Raw genomic sequence first — 25,453 nt, forward strand, 5'->3', positions numbered from 1 at the left:
GTTAAAGGCACTATATAATGCAAGCTGTTTAAGATATTGTAAAGCAGGAATAAGGTGAATGTTGTTTTAGAATGTAGTTTGAGCTTAACGCTGGATGGAAACATAAGTCAGAGATAAAGCAAAACTCTCTAGGCCCAATTCTCTGAGCAGCAATCTCATGTTGCAAGGCTCCACTCTATGAATTGAATTTTCCATTTCAGAATACAGTATGAGAAGGTATAAATACAAAATTAATAAGCTTCAAATAATGCCAGTGATTTGGACAGTACCTTCTCCAAAACATAATATTTTACATAGATACAGAGAAATTACAGTACCAAATCAGAATATTTTGCCCAACCAGTCTATGTTGGTGTTTGGCCTAGTTCCATGTGTCTACTTTATTCCCAAATCCCTTTATTGCCCTTTCGTTCAGCTATCTATCTAATCTGCTGTTAAATGTTGGCATAGGTTGGGAAACTACTCAGAGCTGACCCTGCTGTGCTGCTGTGATATTATTGGAAGTGAGGTGGAAACGCTATTTGTAAATGTAAGTTTTTTGTTATTGTTGGTAAATTAGTTCCATGTTTAATTGAACAGGTAGATCGAGCCTTGGGTCAACATCTCAACTGAAGGATGCCTCCAACAATGCAGCACTCCCTCAGTAACACACTGAAGTGCCAGTCTAAATGCAGTCTAAGTGAAGTAAGTATACAATACTGCAGCTACTTTTGAAAGAATAAAAGCAAAATATTGTGGATGCTGGAAATCTGAAATAAAAACCAAGTGCTGGAAATACTCATAAGGTCTGGCAGCATCTGTGGAGAGAGAAACAGAGTTAATGTTACAGATCTGTGACCTTTCATCAGAACTGGCAAAGGTTAGAAATGTAATCGGCTTTGAGCAAATGAAAAGGGGGAGGGGGGAGAAGAACAAAAGGGAAAGTGTGTGATAGGGCAGAGGGCAGGAGAGATTAAATGACAAATATGTCACAGAACAAAGGCAAAGGGAGTGCTAATAGTTGTGTTAAAAGACAAAGCATTTGTCCAGAAAGAGTGTTAATGGCAGAATAATGAACAGCTCTTGTAGATGATACACACTGCTGCCACTGAGTGTCAGTGGTGGATGGGGTGCCGATCAAGTGGGCTACTTTGTCCTGGATAGTGTCGAGCTTCTTGAGTGTTGTCGGAGCTGCATTGATCTAGGCAAATGTAGAGTATTCCATCAGTTCTGATGAAAGGTCACTGACCTGAAAAGTTAACTCTGCTTCTCTCTCCACAGATGCTGCCAGACCTGCTGAGTATTTCCAGCATTTCTTATTTTTATTTCAGATTTCCAGCATCCAGTTTTTATTTTAGTATTCCATCACACTCCTGACTTGTGCCTTGTAGATGTTGGACAGGCTTAAGGGAGTCAGGAGGGGAGTTACTCACTGCAGAATTCCTTGCCTCTGACCTGCTCTTGTAGCCAGCTGCAGCAACTCATCAAGACTCCTTCGACAACACCTTCCAAACCTGTGACTGCTACTACCGAGAATGACAAAGGCAGCAGATGCATGGGAACACCACCAACTGCAAGTTTCCCTCCAAGCCACACACCATCCTGACTTGGAACTATATCGCCGTTCCTTCACTGTCGTCGGGTCAAAATCCTGGAACTCCTTTCCTAACAGCACTGTGGGTATACCTACCCCACATGGACTTCAGAGGTTCAAGAAAACAGCTCACCACCACCTTCTCAAGGGCAATTAATGATGGGCAATAAATGCTGGCCTAGCCAGCAATGCCCACATCTCATGAAATTAATAAAATAAAACTGTCAAACACAAATCTGTTGCATGCCAATGCGCGATTGTTAACAGAATGCAGAAAAGATGCCAGCCATTCCGAGTTTGCTGATCTCAGCTGGGGCTGATGTGGAGGGTCTGGAATTGCCCTTCCTGTTTCTTGGCTATGGAATAAGTCCAGGTTCCCACTCCTAGTCACCAGAATGGAAAGCATGCACTTGGGTTGACCAAGAATGGACAGACTAGGATTGGCTGGGATGTTCCACTCACACCCCGATCCTCAGTATCCAAGCTGACACATGAGGAAAGGCCTGTTGGGTGGGGGGTGGAAACGCAGCTAACACCAGCAGAAGTCAGCAGGAAGAGAGCGGGGTGAAAATTAGCAAAATAATCAAAGTTATAAGAATGGGTGTTATATCAGGTATCTTTTAACTGTTAGCTCAGTTGGCTAGACGGCTAGAGTGAGATGTAGAAAGATACCAACAGCGTAGGTTCATTCCCCGTACCGGCTGTAGTAGTTCATGGAGGCCAGTCTCCTCACCTTGCCCCCGCTTGAGGACTGGTGACCCTCAAGCTATACATCACCAACTGTCTCTCTCTAATGGGGAGAGATACCTATGGTCCTTTGGGACTGTGGCTAGAGCAAAATTAACAGCTCTGTTCAAAAGCAAAAACCTGAAAAACATGTTTAAGACAGGTCCATGGTTAAAAAATAAATAAAATTAAATTTAAAAAAGGCAGTGATGTGCTGAAATTGTTGAACTCAATGTTGAGTCCAGAGGGCTATAGAGTGCCTAATTGGAAGACGAGGTGCTGTTCCTTGAACTTGCTTTGAGATTCACTGGAATACTGCCGCAGGCCCGGGACAGAAATGTTGACATGGGAGCAGGGTGTGAATTAAATGGCATACAACCGAAAGCTTGAGGTCATGCTTGCGGACTGAGTGGAAAGAAGTCGTTTCATGTGTATGAGAGAAATGCAGGGTTTGTAGTTGGAGACTTCAGTTTGAGTGAAGAATCCCTCGTAATGTACCATCTGTGGTATTATGCTTTATTATAGGAGTACTTTTGCACAAGTGTTTGGGGCAAGCCACAAAATTTAAACTGTGAAGTCATAATTAATGAGTGAGGATTGTGATGTCACTTTTAGTTTCTCATATCGTCATTTCTCACTAATTTATCTTTCAGTTTGAAACATATGGAAGTCTGATTGCATGGTACATGGGTTCCTGACAGTAGCAGAAGTTTGTTCTTGTTCTTATGTGATTTATTATAGAGGTTGGTTATGTTGCTCCAAGTTCAGACAATTTAGTTCCATTTATGTCTCTTGGACCATGGAATTTCATTCTTCAGTGTTTGCAGCAGACTCAGATAACTCGGATTTGTTGATTTGAAAGCAGACATGAGCTCGTAAGCTGAAGTTTGCAAAGAAAGCACCATATTTATTTAACACCATTCACTTTCTCAGGCAGCCCAAAATACTTTAAACCAATGAATTACTTTTTGAAAAGTAGTCACTGTTGTGTAGGTCAACTGGAGCACAGTAAGGTCACTCAAATAACAATAAGATAATCACATAACCTGCTATTGGTGCTGATTGAGGGATGAATATTGGACAGGACAATAGAAGAACTCCCTGTTCTCCTATGAATTGTGCCACAGGAATTTTATATCCTCCTGAACTGTTAGACAGGGCGTTAGTTTAATGTCTCATCCAAAAGACATCCTTCGTGCTGCACTGGAGTGTCAACCTAAATTATATCCTGGCGTGGGACTTGAACCCACAACAGTCTGACTGAAATCAGAGTGCTACCACTGAGCCAAGCTGATACTTATTTTATATATATATTTTGCCACCAGCTCCAGCAACACCTCACCCACACCACCACCAACCCCACCTCCAACACCCACCACTCAACCCCAACCGCATACTTTTTAGACGTTGCTATAAATGCTGTTTCCTATATCTTAATCAGCATGGAAAATAAAAATGACATCACCAGCTTAGTAAATGGGCAACACTCTAGTCCACCAACTGAGTTCCCCGTCTCTATGAAATATGTTTGTAAGCAACTGTATATATTGCTTTCTTATGCCAATGTTTGATGGTTCGGTGTGCACTCATGCATTTTCTTAGTGCTTTGGAAATTTTCATTTCGATTGACTTCAATGTAATTGAAAATCAGGTGAGTCAACATTGTTAGAAATATTTCATGAATGTGCATGAAACATAACATAAGTGAATGACATAAAATAACCCAACACTAATGTATTTTGCAGTCATGCCTATTATCTTCTGTATCATCATAAATAAGTTTTGTTGGTTGTTCTGGGGAAGCACCATCTGGGATCATGGGATCACAGGAAATAGGGGGAGTAGGCCATTCGGCCTGTCAAGCCTGCTCCGCCATTCAAACAGATGATGGCTGATCATCTCCCTCTACACCATTTTTTCCCACTATCCCCATATCCCTTGACGTCATTAGTATCCAGAAATCTATCGATTTCTGTTTTGAACATGCTCAATGATTGAGCTTCCACAGCCCTCAAATCAACTGTTGATTTTGAGTTTATGGGGCTGAAAATCTATGGCTGTACCAGCGGACTTCTGCTGTAACTTTTCAGGAGTTTGCTGGAATAGCCACAAACTAAACTGGGACTTGGAAACGGCAGGTTCCAGCCTTGTGCCAATGTTTCAAGCATTGCTTTGGTTATCCACCTCAGCAGCCATACATACCTAAGTCAGGGGTTTCTGCAACCCCGTCCTAATTAGGACCTGATATAAGGTTGGCACATGTAGATCTAACTGATTGAGGCCCACCTGGTGGTCCAGGGCCTGGTTATCCAAAGATAAGGATCCAAAAGTATTCTATTAAAGGCAAAGGTGGCATCAAAGGTTTTTTTTCAAAGTTGGGAGAACCTTTGACTCGCTTAGTTCAGTCACACGTTTTGGCCACTTTGGCAAGGGAATATCCCAGATGTGCCACCAGCCTACCAAAGGCCTGCTACTCATGGCCAATCTCACTGACAGTGAGTTTAAGTGGGGTCAGTGGTGGAAGATCTTGGCACGTGCATCCTAGCACGAATGCAAGTTACCCTCCCCATGGACTTTTTGAGGCCCAAACCACTGCATAAAGTACAATATGTTGGAGCACATCATGTACTATTGAATTTTTTTCAGGCTTATATAGTATATTGTTTCTAAATAGTAGCTCAAGTGATATTGCATACATGCCAACAATTTTTCTTGATACTGTGGGAAGAATCTATAATTTTTCCATCACCTTCCTTAGTAAACCTCAGATTCTGCCAGTGCTTTGTACCTCATCAATACTCCACTTGGACACCTTGCTGGCTTGGAAATTCACCACTCCGGGCAATAGTTTGCAGTGCTGCTCCCAGCAAAGTGGGAGATCACGAACTGGGTGAGCAGACATGGCTGACATGAAGACAGACTGGTGGAGAGCTTGCTGCATACTTTCAACAGAAAGATCTGGAAAAGAAAGGCAACAATTACTCACTTTTCCAGAAGCAATTTGTTTTTTGCATTTGACTTTGAATATATTTTTTGTGATATCTAAAAAATTGAGGATTTTGTTCCAAGAAGCTCATTTTTGTAATTGTGAAGTAGTTTGCTGCATCATTGGTAAGAATTAGTATCAAAGATTCAGCCTTTCATTAACTGAAGAGAAATAATTTAGAGAATGGGTCATTTGATGTGATAATGATGCAGTGCAGTTTTATGATCAACTGCCTGGAAGGAAAAAAAACTCATTAGATGCTGATCAGCTGAGTAATATTGTATCCATATGCCTAAGTGACAACTGCATGAAAAACATTAATTGAAATTTTAATATGTTTCTGGAACTCAGTCACATGGGCATCTGGACTCGATTAGTTGAACACTTTTTACCAGATTTTCAGAACAAATGTAGTGGAACAGTTAACATTTCAGGTATGCTGCTAGACCAGCTGAGTATTTCCAGCAACTTTGTTGTTATTTCAGATTCTAGCATCCACAGTATTTTGCCTTTTATATCTATGTATATATATATATATATATATATAAATATACACACGTTCAGTTGTGTTACTTGGATGAGCTGGAGGCTGTTTTACCTTAATTAATGTTGTTACACTCACGTAAAGTGCAGCAATTGAAAATACAAGAACTCAACCTGATTATAATAATTGATGTTTCTTTTTTTTTTAAAAAGTGGACAATGTGCTTCAAAAAAAGTGGACAACTCAACATCAAAAGACCTAACCTTGTATATTCAAAATGTCTACCGTCTGGCAAGGACAGAAGGACACATTCTAAAGCTAAGAGGTGTCAATTACACCCATCCTGAAAGCATCAAGAGACATTTTTGAATTGAACGGGTTCTTATGAAACAAAGAAGTTGTGAAGGAGTTACATCCTGGGCCATTTGTCAGTCACCACAGGGAGGGAGATCTGTGTCTCCCAACAGAGGCGAGATGTGAGATACTTTTAGCTTAAACGGTAGCTCTCTGGAGAGGGAGGAAGGGAGAGAGAGATCCAGGACAAAGTATCAGAAAGCCTGTCCAGCTGAGAGCTGGGAGAAAATCCAGCAAGCCAAAGGAAAGGCGCCCGTGAATTCTACATTTCAACTTGTGTAGCAGAGAACTGGAAGTGATCACCTGTCTTCAAACTACTGAAATTTCAACTAACAGAGAAATCTACAAACACCCCAGGCCTGCAACTGAAGAGAAATTGACCTCCAAGAAGATTCAACAGGTTTACCATGAACCCCAAAACCCTACCTCATTTCAAACCACTTACCCTTTTTCCTTTCTATCTGTGTGTGTGTGTGTGTGTGTGTGTGTGTGTGTGTGTGAGAGAGAGAGAGTGCAGTTGCGACAATTTCAGGATAAGGCATATTGCTCAATAAATAATTAATTTTCTGTTTGAAACCTACAAGAAAACTTGCTGCTCTCCGTTTATTTGACAAATAGAACACAAATGGGTTAAAATCCTAATAACAAAAACACTGGTTGTGGTCAGGTGGGTGTTGAACAGTGGAAATCACCCATACCCCTCACCATATGACTGTAAAAAACTGAGGGCTCGAATCTGCAATCTGAATCACTAGACAAATGATAGATTTGAAAACGGGAGGAAAGTTGACCTCTAAAATTGTGGAAAAGCAAACAAATGGGTTTTCTTGTATTCTTCTGTTTTTTCTCTGTAGTGCTAGAAATAAAAGACGGCCACATTTAATGCTAAGGAGTTTGTACAGCAGCGAGATCTATCCTGTGATAAATTAAATACTGAATATTTAAAAAGCTTAGCTACAGAGAATCACTTTAAAAAAAAACAAAGAAAGCTGAACTGGTGAAGGATCTAGCTAATCATTTAAAATTTACCCCTGAACCAGAAGAATAAAGCATGGAATCTGAAACAAAAAGGATAGCCCTAACTAAAATTCAGTTGAAATGAGAGGAGATGCAGTTTTAGAAGGAAAAGGAAGAGAGAGAGGTTCAGCTTCAAAAGGAAAGAAGAAAGGGAGTTCCAGAGGGGGAAAGAGGAAAGAGAGGTGAAACAGTTTGAATCAGCAAGGCTGTAAACTCAAAATGAAAATGCCACCAGCCACTCAAACCTTATCTCCAATTCAGAGCAAAACTTTGATATCCTGAGACACACATGGTTAGTGCCAAAATTCAATGAGGAGGAGGGTGGTTCATATTTTACCTCATTTGAGAAAATAGCTACCAGGCTAAGACGGCCAAAAGAATTTTGGACTCTCTCCTTACAAGGCACGTTTGTAGGTAGGGCTCGTGAAACTTTTTCTCTGTTATCAGAAGAGAGTTCCTCTGATTATGAATGGACTAAAACTGCAATTCTCAAGCATGAGAACCTGAGGACTATCGACTGAAATTCAGACACACTAGGAAAAGACCCGCACAGACTTACATTGCATCTGAAAGAATTAAAACATCTCAAACTAGAATCCTCATATGAAAATTTGAGAGAAGTGATGTTGCTGGAAGAGTTTAAAAATAGAATCCCAGTTAGTATAAAAACCCACATTGAGGAACAAAGAGAGTTACAACGGTAGGAGAAGCAGCAAAAATGGCCACCAACTATGAGTTAATACATACCCCTAACTCAGAATAAATTTGGGTCTAGTAACTCTTACTGGCTAGGGAAAGATAGCAGGGATGCAGATGAAGCAGAAATAGACTCAAGAGAAATGTAGAATAGGGAAGTAAAATCAGAGCAGCCTCCAACTTTTAAAAGGAGGAACCCAGGTGATAAACCAGTCGGGGCACACCCAATGTGTTTTCAGTGTGGAAAATCTGGACATGTCCAGGCAAATTGTTGGTATTCCAATAAAAAAGGAGGTGCTGCATTCAAGCCGGTGTCCTTAGCTATGAAAGTAGTAAGCATATGTTCCACCATAACTCAAGAACAAAGCACATACCAGAACTTTTTACAAAAAGGGAAAATTACGCCTTTTGTATCCCAGAAACCAGAGGAAGAGATAACCATCCTCAGGGATACCAGTTGTTTTTAAACCCTGCTGGCAGCCAAGTTTACATAAATTCCACCCGAAAGCAGAACAAATACTATCTATTGGTAAAAGGGCTTACTAGCTGTTACAAACAATGCCAGCTGTAGCAGTTGTGGGATTGAGGTAAGGGTGCCATGTGTGCAGTGGTGTGACCCCTATACCATCCTACTTACTTTCTTTCTAAACAAACCCAAAAACCAAACAACATAAAAATGAAATCCAAGGAATTTTTATTTTTTCCCATTTGGGGGAGGGGTTACGCTCACAAAGTGCAGTGATTGAAAATACAAGAACTCAACCTGAAGCGTTATAAAAATTGTTGGTATTCCAATAAAAAAGGAGGTGCTGCATTCAAGCCAGTGTCCTTAGCTATGAAAGTAGTAAGCATTATAAAAATTGACATTTCTTTTTTAAAAAGTGGACAATGTGCTTCAAAATGGCCACCGAAGGTCAAAAGACCTGGCCTTGTATATTCAAACTGTCTAGTGTCTGGTGTTATGGTCAAGTGAGGAGGGGTCGAAGGGCTTCCTTTTTTTCCCTCTCCTTATTTCACCACAACAGGTTTAATTCTTGGTTAAAGTGGGTGTACTAGCCAATTCAGTAGGTGTTTGATTACTTACTTACTATGATCATAACAAGAACCAAGCAGACAGGTTTTCGTGAGTTAACAAAGAAAGTGGTTAACTTTATTGTACCTAAACCAAACTAATAATAAACAATGCACCAACTTTCACTCTCACACACAAATAGTTTACAGAACAAGGAAAGGTAGATTGGTTGAGTTAGAGTCCATAGAGAAAAGGGTTATACAGTCTGTGACGTTTGGTGATTCGACTGGTTTATAGATGAATTCAGAGGTCCTGAGGCTTTTCGTTTGAAGAGATAGATGTCTGGTTTGGTGGGTCTCTTGGAGACAGCGATGTGGATGATTTCTTCCATTGGGGTTTCTGATTGTAGCCGGAGTATGCAAACGTGGTCAGTCAACACACAGGATTTGAAAGCTTTCAAGCTGGAATGGGGGTGGGGGGGGGGGGGGGGAAAGAGAGACAGAGAGTGGGGGGGGGGGCACTTCAGGCCCACGCATGTCAGAATCCGGTTGCTTCTCCTGTCTGCTGCAGAAAGACACAAGCTAAAAATCACAGATGGGGAGGGGCTTGTCACAAGACAGTCATTTAAACATAGCAATTATTAGTATTTCTGTATTGCTATAATGAACAGGTGGTTCCTTTAAACTTCCTGGGTTTTGGTTCTTGCTGGGGAATTAGCAGACATTTTGTCTCCCTCCTCACAACCCTTTGCAATATAGGATACAGTGTTGCAAATTAGGTGACCATCCTAAGTTGCCAGCAAAGCCATCCTTGGAGCTTTTCTTTTTTAAATGTCTTCTAAAAAATATAAATTCAGATGTCCAGTCAAGATTCAAGAAAATTATCATTAAAGAAAGCACATTGGCGTAACACTGGCAAGGACAGAAGGATACATTCCACAGCTAAAAGGTGTTGATTACACTTATCCTGAACCCATCAAGAGACATTTTTGAATTGAATGGGTTCTTCTGAAACAAAGATGATATGAAGTAGCCACATCCTGGGCCAGTGTCAGTCACCACAGGGAGGAAGATCTGTGTCTCCCAACAGAGGTAAGATGTGAAACTTTTAGCTTAAAAGGTAGCTCTCTGGAAAGAGAGGCCCAAGAGAAAGCATTACCATAGCCTGTCCAGCTGAGAGCTAGGAGAAAATCCAGCAAGTCAAAGGGAAGACACCCTGCTTTGAATCCTACATTTCAACTTGTGCAGCAGAGAACCGGAAGTGATCCATGTCTCCAAACTGACAAATAAAACACAAAGGGGTTAAAACCCTAAAAACAAAAACATTTGCTGCGGTCAGGTGGGAGTTGAACCTCGGGGATCTCCCACACACCTCACCATGTGGCCCTGACAATGTACAATATATCATTAGAGTTACCAATTTACATTGAAGATGACTAGTCAACTTTATTACACAGAACAAATTACACAATTAAGTTCATATTTATAAGAATAAAAGTTTACCGTATAATTATATGGAAGTAACCATTGGAGGACATATGCAGACTGTTGTTGGAACAGATGACTTGTTGAATTCTGATAGGTGCATTGACTCTGGTTTCAAAGCTTGTTTTTTTGAGACACTCCCTAACTTAATCGCAAAGCCAAAAACTACAGGTTTCTGGGGAAACTAGAACTGGTTGGAACCAGATAAACACAGAGTTAATTTGACCAGAGGCATGTGACTGGAGCTATCTGAGCTCAGATTTGAAGATTACAGAGTTCAAGCAAGCTGCAGGCTTTTTTGGCAGACAAGCCAGAGAGAGAGAGAAAGCTAATTCTGGGAGCTGGCCATTGCAAAATACGAGTTGCAACAACTGCTTTCAGTAACTTAAAGAAATACTTGTGGAACCATGTTATCAAGACTGTCATGAGCAGGGCTGAGGCTGTTAGTGAGGCGACAAGACCAAAATATTGAAGGGAAGACTGTTACATTTACTACTGATGAGAAGGTGTTACATCAGTGTCTGCATCTTGGAGGACAGGAGCTAGAAATTTAACTGAAGAAGTTCAGAGTTTTGAAGAATTTCGTGGGAGTTTGATGCCATCTTTGCTGGGTGGACTACCCTTTAAATCCCTGAGATCTGTCGTTGTTGTGTCTGATAGTTAATGTGCAATTTGTCGTCTATATATTGACTGTGATTTGTCTGTTACTTTATGTTTAATTAATGTTGATATTGGTTTGATTGTTAGAATAAAAGTTATAAAAGTGAAATCTTGTCCATTTGATTTTTTGTTGGGGCTGTTTGGTAGAATTGGTTCTTTTTGTTTGTTGATCTTATGGCGATCATAATAAAATTTAATTCCTCCTCAGGAGCAGGCTGGGAGGCCTGGGGGAGGGGTGGAGGGAGTCATAGAATCAGGAGGGAAGGCGGGAGGGCACAGTGCCACCACCTTCCCCGATTAAGTCAGAGGCGGGGAAGGTCAAGGGCTTTCCGTCTAGAGGCCAAATAATGGCCACATCCCGCCACCACTGGCATTTAACCATCAGTGAGGTGTTTCAGCTGTTCGTGTTTAAGGGAGGGTGTTAACTAGAGCAGTGAAGTAGAAATTGGCATGTTGTGCATCAAATCAGCATTAAACACTGATTGATGTCACGATCTTCCGACTCTGCATATTTCCAGCACATGCACATAATGCCTGTTCTATCACCCTCAACTATATGGTGATCAACACAGGCTGTGCCAAAAGTCAGGAGCGACCCCGGCCATTCTTCACCTCAAATGGCTCCCATAGTGCCCAAATACCAGCACCACAGAGCTGAATTTTGCAGGCGTAATTTTAGTTTGATGGAAACAGAATAGCTGTAAGGCAAAATATTAATGTTTAAAGCTGTCCTTAGGAAAGCAGTTGGTTAAAACAAAAATCCAGAATCTGGCTAATGCAATTTTCAATTTTTTTTCACGGGATGTGGACCTTCTTCCTTTAAAAACACAGATTTATTTACATGTGTAACTGTGTTTGTGAGGGAAACAAGCCCACGGGTTAGAATTTCTTCAGGGATTCTCGCCTTTCCCAAATGTGGCAGGAGATCAGTGAACCCCTATTTATTTATCTACTTTGCATTAAGTGAGGAAAACACTCAGGACTTGAAACTCAAGGGTACCTGCTTCATGTCTAATTAGGTGTATCTTAGAAAGAATGATTACAAAGGTCATTGACTCTATCCGTGTTCCCAGGATGGAGTCAGGTTAATAATCAGGCAGGTGCCCACACCTGTAATGGGGTAACAGAAACATCTATCTTTAAGAAGTGCTGGAAAATCAGAGTGGCAGCCCTCTGGGATTGATTACCTTTTCTGCTTGACACATTTGGGGCCTTGAGGGAAGCTCAGTATGCATGTTTGCTCTCAGCCTAAAGAGGGCATGCACAGCAAACTTCCCAGGGCAGCCCAGTAATGTTGTCCAGACTCACCTTCAAAGGTACCTACAGATGTGGAGGAAGGTTGGGGGTCAAAGAATTGTTCTCATTGGCTCATTATGATTTCTGAAGAACCATAAATTGACTGGAAACCTGTGACAGATTCAGGTTTTGCCCCAAATTCCTGCCAGCGACCCTACTAACTTGCACCCACCCCAGGAGTTTTCAATTTATTTATTTTCCAAGCATTTTGGAAAGAAAATAGGAATCGTCTTAGTCATCCATTTGCAGTAGGGCTCCAAGCTGCTGCTTGAGTAAGTACCAACGCAAAAGCATTATTTACAGGACTGATCACATTTTTGAGGCTGGAGGTCTTCTAATTGCAGTGATCAGTAAAACAGAAACAGAATCCATGTGGATAGAGACTAGAGATAAAAAAGGATCAATCACACTAATAGGGGTAGTCTAGAAACCACCTAGTACTGGAAGGGAGGGGGAGAAAGAAATATGTAAACAATTAAAGGAAATGAGCAACAAACATCGAATAATAGTGGCCTACTCCTGTTCCTAATTGGTATGTTTGTATGTAATAATCATAGGGGATTTCAACTACTCTGAAATTAACTGGCCAGAAGAAGTAGATAAAGGGGGTAACGAATGGAATTTGTACAGTGTGTGTGGGACTGCTTTCTAACCCAGTCATGTAAGAAGCCCAACAAGGGAGGATTCATTACTGGAACTGGTAATGGGGAATGAACAAGTGCAGATAAAACAGGTAAATGTAGAGGGAGAGCTAGGCAATAGTGACCATAATATAATACCGTTCAGGATAATAATTGAGAAGGATATAAGCATGATGAAGACCAGGGTAATAGATTAGAGAAAAGCTGATTTGAGGGGCTGAAAATAGAATTGTGGAAATAAAATGGACAATACTGGCAAACAATGATATAAAATAGCAATAAGAAACATGTAAGATGGTACTTAACAGAGCCCATGAAAAACACTCTGTTAAAAAACCAGAACAAACTAAACACAAATGAGACACCATGGATGAATAAAGGCAGAAAAGGAAATCTGAGGGCAAGAAAAGGGACATACACTAAGTACAAGGACAGCAGAGGAGAGTATGACAAGAGAAGATTAGAGTCTAGGAGAGAACTCAAAGAACAATTAGGAAGGCAAAGAGGAACTATGAAATTAAATAAAGGAATATAAAACAAAACAGTAAAATATTGTACACACAAAAAAAGAGTCAGGATGGGAACTGGTCTACTAAGGGGCGGGCAGTGGTAGTGAAATAGGAGAAATATTAAATAATTATTTTGCTTCAGTATTTACCAGGGAAACAGCTCAGGTGGACATGACAACATCAGAGCATGTGGACCATTAGCAGAATGGAAGGCTAGCTGGCGAAAAGACACAAAGCAAAGAGCAGGGGTAAAGAGTAGATATTCAAAGTGGCAGAAAGTGGGGAGTGGGATTCCACAAGTATCATTGCTAGGGTCACTGTTGTTCACAAATCATGTTAAGGATTTAGTCTTTGGTGTCAAAAGCACAATTTCGAAATTTGCAGATGACACCAAATTGAGATAAAGAGTCGATACTGAGCAGGACGACAACAAATTACAAGACGACATTAATAAACTTGCAGAATGGGCATATAATTGGCAAATTTCAACATAGATAAGTGTACAATATAACACTTTCATTAGAAAAATAAGGAGTCACATATTACTTGGCAAATAAGAATATAAATGGGATAGAGGAGCAAAGAAGTCCGGCAGTACAAATACACAAATCTCACAGTTGCGATGCAGGCCAATAAGGCCGTAACAAAAGCAAAACAAGCAGTTTTTTTTTCCTCGCGGGATCGATCTGAAAAGTAGAGAAGTTATACTAAACTTGTATTGGATTTTGGTCAGATCACACTTTAAGTACTGTGTGCAGTTCTGGTCACCAGATTAAAAAAAGGATATAGAGGCACTGGAGAGAATGGAAAAAAGATTTACAAGGATCGTTCCAGAAATGTGAGGTTATACCCAACAGTAAAAGGTGAATGAACATGCTGGATCACTTTTCTCTTGAAAAGAGAAGTCTGAGGGATGAATTGTTTAAAATTATGAAAGATTTTGATAGAGCAGATACAGCGGGTGGAATTTCCTGCTGATATATTATTTTCAGGCGTCAGGACCATTTCTGGATCCTAACCCCGAATCGGACTGCAGTGCGCCCTCCGGCACAATCTTCTGGCAGTTGGTCTCCAATTGGCTACCTCCGCATCTGCCATCCAAATAAGGATGGCGGGCAGGTTCCTGAGGCTGCAGGCCCAATCAGAGGGCCTGCAGCCACGGATGGCCAGCAGCCCCACCGGGAGAGGTGGACGTGACTCAGGTAGATAGGGAACTGTGAAGGCGTCTCAAAATGGAGATTCCCTCAGAAGCGTGAATAAAATGACAAAAATAAAGAGGCCGGAAGCCGTTAGGGCCATCGGAGTGGATGGGAAACCCCTTCAGCGGAATTGTTATGGCCACAGGTATGGCCTTTCATCCCCACGGCCCTGTAATTGGGACATGGAGCCTCAGCCTCTGATGGCTCCCCGGCCTGCCACCTAGGGAGCCATCGGAGCCAGAGGCTTCACGTCCAATTACAGGGCCGTGGGGATGAAAGGCCGTACCTGTGGCCATAACAATTCCGCTGAAGGGGTTTCATTCAGCGGGGGTCCACTCTGACGATGGGAAGATCTCAGAGTCCTCACCATTCCCCCACAGTAGGCTCTTAATTTGCCTAAGTGGCTAGCCATTGCTACTGGGTGGGTAGCCCCTGCCATTGCTTAGCTGGCTCTGGTAAGATCACCTGGAGGCAGAAAAGCATCAAGGTGCTGACCCGACGCCCTAATCTCTGATTTTGCTCCTGGTCTCGCCTTGAAACACACCTCCGTGGGACCGGGAAGATTCTACCAGATAGAATGTTTCCACATGGGGTAGAACAAAACTAGACACCATCAATGTAAGATAGTCACCAAGAAATCAAACAGGGAATTGAGAGTAAACCTGTTTATTCAGAGAGTGGTGAGAATATGGAACTCGCTATCACAAGGAGTAGTTGAGGCGAATTGTATAGATGCATTTAACTGTAAGCTAGCTAAGTAAATGAGGGAGAAGGGAATAGAGGACTATGCTGGTACAGTTAGATAAGGAAGGATGGAAGAGCATAAATGCCAGCATAGGCTGGTTGGGCTGGCTCTGTGCTGTATATTCTATATAATTGCTGTACTCGAATAGCAGCCAAAAGGCCCCTTAATCTGACTCCTGCAACCCCATCAGGTCAGTAGACCTCTCTTTCTGCTCTCAATTTACAGTGCAAGGCCCTAGGAGGGATCAAACCTGCATCTGGGCCAAAGCAATGACCTGTCCTGCCAAATTAGGACTCACCTTGGATTGTACAGGTAGAGTAAACTTCTGGTGTGCTCTTGCTGTCTAATAGCAGAGCAAGGTCTTTCGTGGGGCTGAGGGTTGGGTTGGGGTTGTGGTGGGGGAAAGGAAAGGCAAAGCTGAGCTTTGCAATTTTCAGAGAGAGGACATGTTAATTCCATAGACCTGAGCTCGATGGAACTCAGATCCCCAGGCACAGTACCTGTAAATTATTCAATGCAAATTTGGATACATAAAATTAGATAAGAAAATTAAATAGAAGATACTGACTGCACAGGAGTAGTCACAAAGCAGTAGTCTCATGAAAGAGTTCAGATGAAATAAACCATGAGCAAAGGTCCAAGAGGAAATTACAGGAATGAAATTATCTCCTAATACAAATTATTTTCTTATATTTAATACATACTATTTTTATATGCCAGTTTTATTCAGTTGGCGACCAGCTTTCATAATATAGCAGCTGTTACTGTGTTCCATGTTGATGATGTGAAATGAAGTTTACACTAACAAGTTAAAGACTGCGAAGACTATGGTATAATTACTGTAGGTTTATTAACAATCTGCACTTGATTATGAAGAAATTTTATATCCAGCATACGTTACGTAAGTGATTCAAGGATAAACAGGAGACAATTTCCACATTAATCACAACATTCAATACTCTCATAAGCCAATCACAATTAAAAAAAGGATTCCATCTGTCCAGTGATTCCAGGGAGCTGACTGTAAACTAGCTCAGCTCTAAATCATACGACCTAAGAAATATTTTTTCTTGATGACATTATTATGACCTACATTCAGCATGTTTACTCTCTGCTGCCAAGTAACCTGTAGAAATTTCAATTACTACTAATTACGTGGCCATGCACTGTGTCATTTAACACGAAGTGCTCATTTTCAACTGTTCCTGACACTCCATTAATTTTTCTAAATCAATGTTGTTGCATTGTCAGTTTGTTACATTATTTGACACATTATAAATCTGTACTAATTATTTGTTCCACAAATAATGTACATCACAATTATACAATGGAGTACTATACATAGAACATAGAACAGTACAGCAAAGTACAGGCCCTTCGGCCCACGATGTTGTGCCGAACCTTTAACCTACTCTAAGGTCAAACTAACTACCTACCCTTCATTTTACTATCATCCATGTACCTATCCAAGAGTCGCTTAAATGTCCCTAATGTATATGCTTCTACTACCACCGCTGGCAGCGCATTCCACGCACCCACCACTCTCTGTGTAAAGAACCTACCTCTGACATCTCCCCGAAACCTTCCTCCAATCACCTTAAAATTATGCCTCCTGGTGATAGCCCTTTCCACCCTGGGAAAAAGTCTCTGGCTATCCACTCTATTTATGCCTCTCATCATCTTGTACCCCCTCCATCAAGTCACCTCTCATCCTTCTTCGCTCCAATGAGAAAAGCCCTAGCTCCCTCAATCTTTCTTCGTAAGACATGCCCTCCAGTCCAGGCAGCATCCTGGTAAATCTCCTCTGCACCCTCTCTAAAGCTTCCACATCCTTCCTATAATGAGGCAACCAGAACTGAACACAATATTCCAAGTGCGGTCGAACCAGGGCTTCATAGAGCTGCAGCATAACCTCGCAGCTCTTAAACTCAATCCCCCTGTTAATGAAAGCCAACACACCATACACCTTCTTAACAACCCTACCAACTTGGGTGGCAACTTAGAACGATCTATGGACATGGACCCCAAGATCCCTCTGTTCGTCCACACTGCCAAGAATCCTGTCTTTAAGCCTGTATTCTGTATTCAAATTCCACCTTCCAAAATGAATCACTTCACACTTTTCCAGGTTGAATTCCATCTGCCACTTCTCAGCACAGCTCTGCACACCCTGTCAATGTCCCGTTGCAACCTACAACAGCCTTCCACACTATCCACAACTCCAGCAACCTTCGTGTCATCGGCAAACTTGCTGACCCAGCCTTCCACTTACTCATCCAAGTCATTTATAAAAATCACAAAGAGCAGAGGTCCCAGAACAGATCCCTGCGGAACACCACTGGTCACCGAGCTCCATGCTGAATACTTTCCATCTACTACCACCCTCTGTCTTCTATGGGCCAGCCAATTCTGTATCCAGACAGCCAACTTCCCCTGTATCCCATGCCTCCCCACTTTCTGAATGAGCCTACCTAAAATCCATATACACCACATCCACTGCTCTTCCCTCATCAATGTGTTTTGTCACATCTTCAAAGAATTCGATAAGGCTTGTGAGGCACGACCTGCCCCTCACAAAGCCATGCTGACTGTCTCTAATCAAACCATGCTTTTCCAAATAATCATAAATCCTGTCTCTCAGAATCCTCTCCAATAATTTGCCCACTACCGATGTAAGACTGACTGGTCTATAATTCCCAGGGTTATCCCTATTCCCTTTCTTGAACAAGGGAACAACATTTGCCACCCTCCAGTCATCCGGTACTACTCCAGTGGACAGTGAGGATGCAAAGATCATCGCCAAAGGCGCAGCAATCACTTCCCTCGCTTCCTGTAATATCCTTGGGTATTTCCCGTCTGGCCCTGGGGACTTATCTGTCCTCATATCATTCAAAGTTTCCAGCACATCCTCCCTCTTAACCTCAACCTGTTTGAGCATTTCAGCCTGTTCCACGCTGTCCTCACAAATGACCAGGTCCCTCTCACTAGTGAATACTGAAGCAAAGTATTCATTTAGGACATCCCCTACCTCCTCCGACTCCAGGCACAAGTTCCTTCCACTATCCCTGATCGGCCCTACCCTCACTCTGGCCATCCTCTTGTTCCTCACATAAGTGTAGAACGCCTTGGGATTTTCCTTAATCCTACCCGCCAAGACTTTTTCATGTCCCCTTCTAGCTCTCCTAAGTCCATTCTTCAGTTCCTTCCTGGCTACCTTGTAACCCTCTAGAGCCCTGTCTGATCCTTGCTTCCTCAACCTTAAGTAAGCTTCCTTCTTCCTCTTGACTAGCTGTTCCACATCTCTTGTCATCCAAGGTTCCTTCACCCGACCATCCCTTCCTTGCCTCATCGGGACAAACCTATCCAGCAGTCGCAGCAATTGCTCCTTAAACAACCTCCACATTTCTGTCGTGCATTTCCCTGAGAACATCTGTTCCCAGTTTATGCTCCCCAGTTCCTGCCTAATAGCATTGTAATTCCCCCTCCCCCAATTAAATATTTTCCCATCCTGTCTGCTCCTGTCCCTCTCCATGAGTATAGTAAAGGTCAGGGAGTTGTGATCACTATCACCGAAATGCTCTCCCACCGAGAGATCTGCCACCTGGCCTGGTTCGTTGCCAAGAGTAAAATGCTGAGCTGTAACTTTTAAATAAAACATTTGTTAAAATTCAGAAGTGCTTCATTTTCTTACACAGTACACTAGTTTCATGGAAAGCACACACCTCTCACTTTTTTATTTATATCTATCATACCCTCTGTAAGAGGCAGTAATTTGTGATCAAGTATAAGTACAAGACATTAGTGTGTGCTGCAGTTAATTGAAAACTAGCTACAATTATACAAAATGGACTATCTATAAAACCTTTTGTAAAAACAAAATCTTTTTTTTATTCATTCATGGGATATGGGCATCGCTGGCTGGGACAGCATTTATTGCCAATTCCATTGCCAATTCCTAACTGCCCTCGAGAAGGTGGTGGTGAGCCGCTTTCTTGAACTGCTGCAGTCCATGTGGGGTTAGGAAGGGATTTTCATCTAGCGCAAGTGAAGGAATGGCGATATTGTTCCAAGTCAAGATGGTGTGTGGTTTGGAGGGGAACTTGCAGGTGGAGGTATTCCCATGCAACTGCTGCTCTTGTCCTTCTAGGTGGTAAAGGTCACGGGTTTGAAAGGTGCTGTCTAACGAGCCTTTGTGCATTGCTGCAGTGCATCCTATAGAAGGTACACTTTGCTGCCACTGTGCATCAGTGGTGGAGTAAGTAAATGTTCGTGGATGGGGTACCAATCAAGTGGGCTGTTTTGTCCTGGATGGTGTCAAGCTTCTTGAGTGTTGTTGGAGCTGCACCAATCCAGGCAAGTGGAGAGTATTCCATCACACTTCTAACTTGTGCCTTGTAGATGGTGGACAGGCTTTGGGGTGTCAGGTGGTGAGTTACTCGCCACAGGATTCCTAGAGGAGGTACATTGATTTTTAAAATATTGGAGAGCTGAAGGCTATGAGGAGCTGTCACGAAAGAGGAATTGAGGTCTGGGGTAGATAAGCCACAATCTTTTTGAATGGCAGGGCAGGCCTGAGGGGCCAAATGGCCTACTCCTGCTCCTATTTCTTATGTTCTAGCCTCTGACCTGCTCTTATAGCCACTGTATTTATATGGCTACTGCAGTTCAGTTTCTGGTCAATGGTAATCCCCAGGATGTTGATAGTGGGTGATTCAGCGATCGTAATGCCATTGAATGTCAAAGGGAGATGATTAGATTCTCTTTTGTAGGAGATGGTCATTGCCTGGTACTTGTATGGCACAGATGTTACTTGCCACTTATCAGCCCAAGCCTGGATATTGTCTAGGTTTTGCTGCATTTCTACATGGACTGCTTCAGTATCTGAGGAGTCGCGAATGGTGCTGAACAATGTGCAATCATCAGCGAACATCCCCATTTCTGACCTTATGATGGAGGGAAGGTCATGGATGAAGCAGCTGAAGATGGTTGGGCCTTAGACACTACCCGGAGGAACTCCTGCAGTGATGTCCTAAAGCTGAGATGATTGACCTCCGTCAACAACAATCTTCCTTTGCGCGAGGTATGACTCCAACCAGCGGAGAGTTTTCCCCGATTCCCATTTACTCGAGTTTTGCTCGGGCTTCTTGATGCCATACTCAGTCAAATGCTGCCTTGATGTCAATGGCAGTCACTCTCACCTCACCACGAGTTCAGCTCTTTTGTCCATGTTTGAACCAAGGCTGTAATGAGGTCAGGAGCTGAGTGGCCCTGGCGGAACCCAAACTGAGCGTCACTAAGCAGGTTATTGCTAAGCAAGTGCCACTTGATAGTACTGTTTACAACACCTTCCATCACTTTACTGATGATTGAGAGTAGACTGATGGGGTGGTACTTGGTCGGTTGGATTTGTCCTGCTTTTTGTGCACAGGATGTACCGAGGCAATTTTCCACATTGCCAGGTAAATGCCAGTATTGTAGCTGTACTGGAACATTTTGGCTAGGGGGGTGGCAAGTTCTGGAGCACAGGTCATCAGTGCTATTGCCGAAATGTTGTCAGGGCCATAGCCTTTGCAGTATCCAGTGCCTTCAGCCATTTCTTGATATCATGTGGAGTGAATCGAATTGCTTGAAGACTGGCATCTGTGATGCTGGGGACTTCAGGAGGAGGCCGAGATGGATCATCCATTTGGAACTTCTGGCTAAAGACTGTTGCAAACGCTTCAGCCTTATCTTTTGCACTGATATGCTGGGCTCCCCATCATTGAGAATGGGGATATTTGTGGAGCCTACTCCTCCTGTTAGTTTTTTAATTGTCCACCACCATTCACGACTGGGTGTGGCAGGACTGCAGAGCATAGATCTGATCTGTTGTTGTGGGATCACTTAACTGTCCATCGCATGCTACTTAGGCTGTTTGGCATGCAAGTTGTCCTGGGTTGTAGCTTCAACAGGTTAACACCTCATTTTGAGGTATACCTGGTGCTGCCTCTGGCATGCCCTCCTGTACTCTTCATTGAACTAGGGTTGATCCCCTGGCTTGATGGTAATGATAGAGTGGGGGATATTCCAGTCCATGAGGTTATAGATTGTGGCTGAGTACAATTCTGCTGCTGCTGATGGACCACAGCGCCTCATGGATGCCCAGTTTTGAGTTGCTAAATCTGTTCGAAATCTATCCCATTTAGCACAGTGTTAGTGCCACACAACACAGTGGAGGCTGTCCTCAATGTGAAGATGGGACTTCATCTCTACAAGGACTGTGCGGTGGTCACTCCTACCAATACCATCATGGACACATGCATCTGCGACAGGCAGATTGGTGAGGACGAGGTCAAGTATGATTTTCCCCTCGCATATGTATCAAATATGGTTTTGGATGAAACACATATTTGTCAAAATTACTGTTTTATTTTATGAGTCCACGTTCCTGGCAGGGAGACTTGCATGCCGGAAGTGCATGTGAAAAATTCAGATGCACACTGCCCATCATTTTCCAGTCTTTATTTTTCAGTAAATTACTCCCTTCATGGAAATCCTGATGGATCAATGGTAAGACAGGCTTTACACACCTGCCCATCCTGATGAGTGCTGACCCAAAGTCAGACTCATTTGTATGCTGGCAGCTGGTTCCTAGCAGTACTGGCACCGTTGCGCCTTCCACTTCAGAGTGTGAAATGGCTATGGCATCACCTTGGGTATTCAACTTCCACCATCACCTCTGGCGAAAGCTCTCCAGACTGGTGACAGGTGATGGAAACCCAAAACTGGTAACAGCAGGGCACAAAATGCTGTGCTAGGAGTCCAGTTTTGACAGAAATGTATCATGTTGTATTACTATTACTGTCACAGCCACAATTGGAAGTATTTTCTGCGATTCATTAATATTGACGTAATTACAATGTGGTGAAACTGGCAACATGTATCAGGGTGGAAATAGCCGAGAGACAAGCAAACAGAAAAAAGGGCAGGGCATAACATTCATTCGTCAAACTTGTACTTCGGCCTATCTGAATTTGTTATACATCGTGGTCAATAGCTTGTATAATTTAATTATCCTCCATACAGTGGTTACCACTGTATTCTGTACTACAGACACTTAGTGCAGCGCATTATGCACTCACTTTGCCAATTTCACTCCGCGTATAGAAGAGTCAATCATCATTAACTGTTTCCATCATTTGTGATTCCTGATTAATGTAAAGAATGACAGTACAACCCAGGTAGCAGCTGACTCTAACAAGAAATGCTGGATTCACTCAGCAGGTCTGGCAGCATCTGTGGAAAGAGAAGCAGAGTTAACGTTTCGGGTCAGTGACCCTTCTTCGGAACCCGAAACGTTAACTCTGCTTCTCTTTCCACAGATGCTGCCAGACCTGCTGAGTGAATCCAGCATTTCTTGTTTTTGTTTCAGATTTCCAGCATCCGCAGTATTTTGCTTTTATTATAGCAGCTGACTCTCTTGAGTTTGTGGAACCATTGATTAGAAACGTCAGAGCTATCAATCGATGGGGCTGTATTAACAGATTTGTACATGAACTTTGACCCAGGTATGCTCAAGCAGAGGATCGGAAAAATTACCTTACGAGAAAAAGCAGACAAGTAAGAAAAATCAGAGTATTGAAACAGTGAACCAGAGGAAGCAATTCACTAAATCACTGAAAGCATTCACGCTGGGTCATCACATCAGCTTTCATACATATATTTGTCAATCAGACATTCCATCTGTATATTTACAGTTTTACCTGTTATTTACAGGGGTATGGGAGCACACTGGTAATGTTATTGGACTCGTAATCCAGAGGCCTGCACTAATGATTCAGGGACATATGTTTAAATCCCACTGCAGCAACTGGGGAATTTAAATTCAGTCAATTAAGTAAATCTGGAATAAAAAACTAATATTAGTAATGGTCACCATGAAACTACTGGATCATCAGAAAACCCCATCTGCTTCACTAATATCCTTCAGGGAAAGAAATCTGCTGGTTTGGCCTATATATGACTTCAGACCTACAGGAATGTGGTTAACTCCTAATTGCCCTCTGAAATGGCCTAGCAAGCACTCAGTTGTATTCAAGAAGGCAGCTCACCACCACATTCTCGAGGGCCATTAGGGATGGGCAATAAATGCTGCCTTGCCAGCAACGCCCACATCCCATGAATGAATTAAAAAAATACAATGACATCCTTTCCAACCTGGAAAACTAAAACTCATAGCTTCAAAAAAAAAGGCACAGCCCCCAAGAAGCTGACTACTATCATGATGATGTGCTTATGATATGTGAAAGAAACCTTGCAACTTAAGCTGTTGGAGTACCCAACTTTATATTCAGTTTGAGAGTGATTGTGTTAAGTCCAAAACTCGGGTTTTAAATATGAACAAACTATGTAGGTATGAGGGATGAGCTGGCCAAGGTAAATTGGGAACTAGGTAAAAGAGTGTGACGGTAGATAGGCTATGGCAAATATTTGAAGAATTAAATCATAATTTGCAATGATTATGCAGTCCCTTAAGGAATAAAAGCTCCACAGGAAAAGTGGTCTGTGGATAACAAATTAATGTTAATATTAAATTAATGGAAGAGGCTGATAATATTGCCAAAAAGATTAGTAAGCTTGAGGATTGGGAGGATTTTAAAATTCAGCAAAGGATGAACAAGAAATTGATAAAGAAAGAGAAAATAAGATATGAGAGTAAACTAGATAGAGACATAAAAAGATGGTAAAAGCTTCTATAGCTATGTCAAAAGGAAGAGATTAGCTCGAGTAAACATTGGTCCCTTCGAGATAGGGACAAGCAAAATTATAATAGGAATAAGGAAATGACAGCGATATTGAACAAATACTTTGGGTGGAATCTTGCCAGCTTAGTTTTTGCATGAATGGTGGGTTTATTTCCAGGTCAGGAACTCAATTGTGCGAATAGCGGGCCTTCCGGTTGAACTTTCCAGAAGATGTCCAATTAGGGATGGCAGGTGGGATGATGAGTTGGGACTGCAATTGAGTGAGCAGGATTTAAAGGGTCACTGGCAGCCTTCACAGTAGTTGCACAGAGATTTGTGCTATGTGGTGGCTTGGAGGAGCTACTTCTGAAGAAAATGGAAGGGAGACGGGGAAGGTCTGTAGCTGCGCTGAGTTGTGAAAGACCACGATCATTATCAGCCTCAATGGCCTGCTCCTGTCATCGCAGGTCCCTGCATATGGCTGACCTTTGGCTTGTCACTTTCGCCCTGTATAATACCTAGTGCTTATCACAAGGCCTCAAAGACTTCCCGCCTCCTCTAAGCTGCTGTGTTCCAGACACTGTGACCTGTCCGCTGTTGGTAAATCGCATTTGCAGGCACAAATTTTCTCTCAGTTGCTTCCTTAAATACTTGAATTACCTTCCTGCCACAGCCGTGTGGGTCATCGACAAGATTCCCAACCCCTCCCAGGAAAGAAAGAAGGAGGTGGAAAGATGTCTGGATACTGGCTCAACAGCTTTTTTCCTGATGTTTCCAGCCCCCTCCAACTCCAATGTCATCTCCAAAAGCCTGGGAAAATTCCCCAATTTGCATTTGTCTTCGCAGTAGAAGACACAAAAAAAAATTCCTTAAGTAGTGGTGAACCAAGGGTCTAGTGAAAATGAAGAACTTAAGGATATTAGTATTAGTAAAGAAATAGACTGGGAAAATTAAAGACACTAAAATCCAACAAATCCCCTGGGCCTACATCCTAGGGCTTTAAAAGAGGTGGCTATAGAGATAGTGAATGCATTAGTTTTGATCTTCCAGAATTCCCTAGGTTCCAGAATGGTTCCTATGGATTGGAAGGTTACAAATGTAACCTCGCTATTCAAAAAAGGAGGGAGAGAGAAAACGCCAGTTAGGATGCCATCAGAAATAGGGAAAATGCTGGAATTTATTACTCGGGTCGTGATAACAGGGCACTTGGAAAATCATAATATGACTGGGCAGAGTTCACACAGATTTATGAAAGGGAAATCATGTTTGACAAATCTGTTGGGGAGTTTTTTGAGGCTGTAATTAAGAGTGTGAATAAGGGGGAACCAGTGAATGTCGTATATTTGGC

The 25,453-nt window shown here is 42.3% G+C and overlaps 1 protein-coding gene across 14 annotated transcripts in view; it reads right to left on the reverse strand.

Moving 5' to 3' along the window:
- Positions 1-25,453, reverse strand: part of LOC137370059 (lethal(3)malignant brain tumor-like protein 4) — a 456,447-nt gene that overhangs the window by 46,372 nt on the left and 384,622 nt on the right. For 12 of the 14 annotated variants that reach the window (XM_068032126.1, XM_068032123.1, XM_068032124.1 and 9 more), the window contains one exon: positions 5,088-5,257. In XM_068032126.1, the coding sequence (XP_067888227.1) occupies positions 5,088-5,257 (170 nt within the window). Of the gene's footprint in view, positions 1-5,048; positions 5,258-25,453 lie in introns of those variants that run through there. The other 2 variants (XM_068032128.1, XM_068032138.1) reach the window with 2 other exon arrangements.

Source organism: Heterodontus francisci, chromosome 5, assembly GCF_036365525.1.
Source record: "Heterodontus francisci isolate sHetFra1 chromosome 5, sHetFra1.hap1, whole genome shotgun sequence".
Classification (NCBI taxonomy): domain Eukaryota; kingdom Metazoa; phylum Chordata; class Chondrichthyes; order Heterodontiformes; family Heterodontidae; genus Heterodontus; species Heterodontus francisci.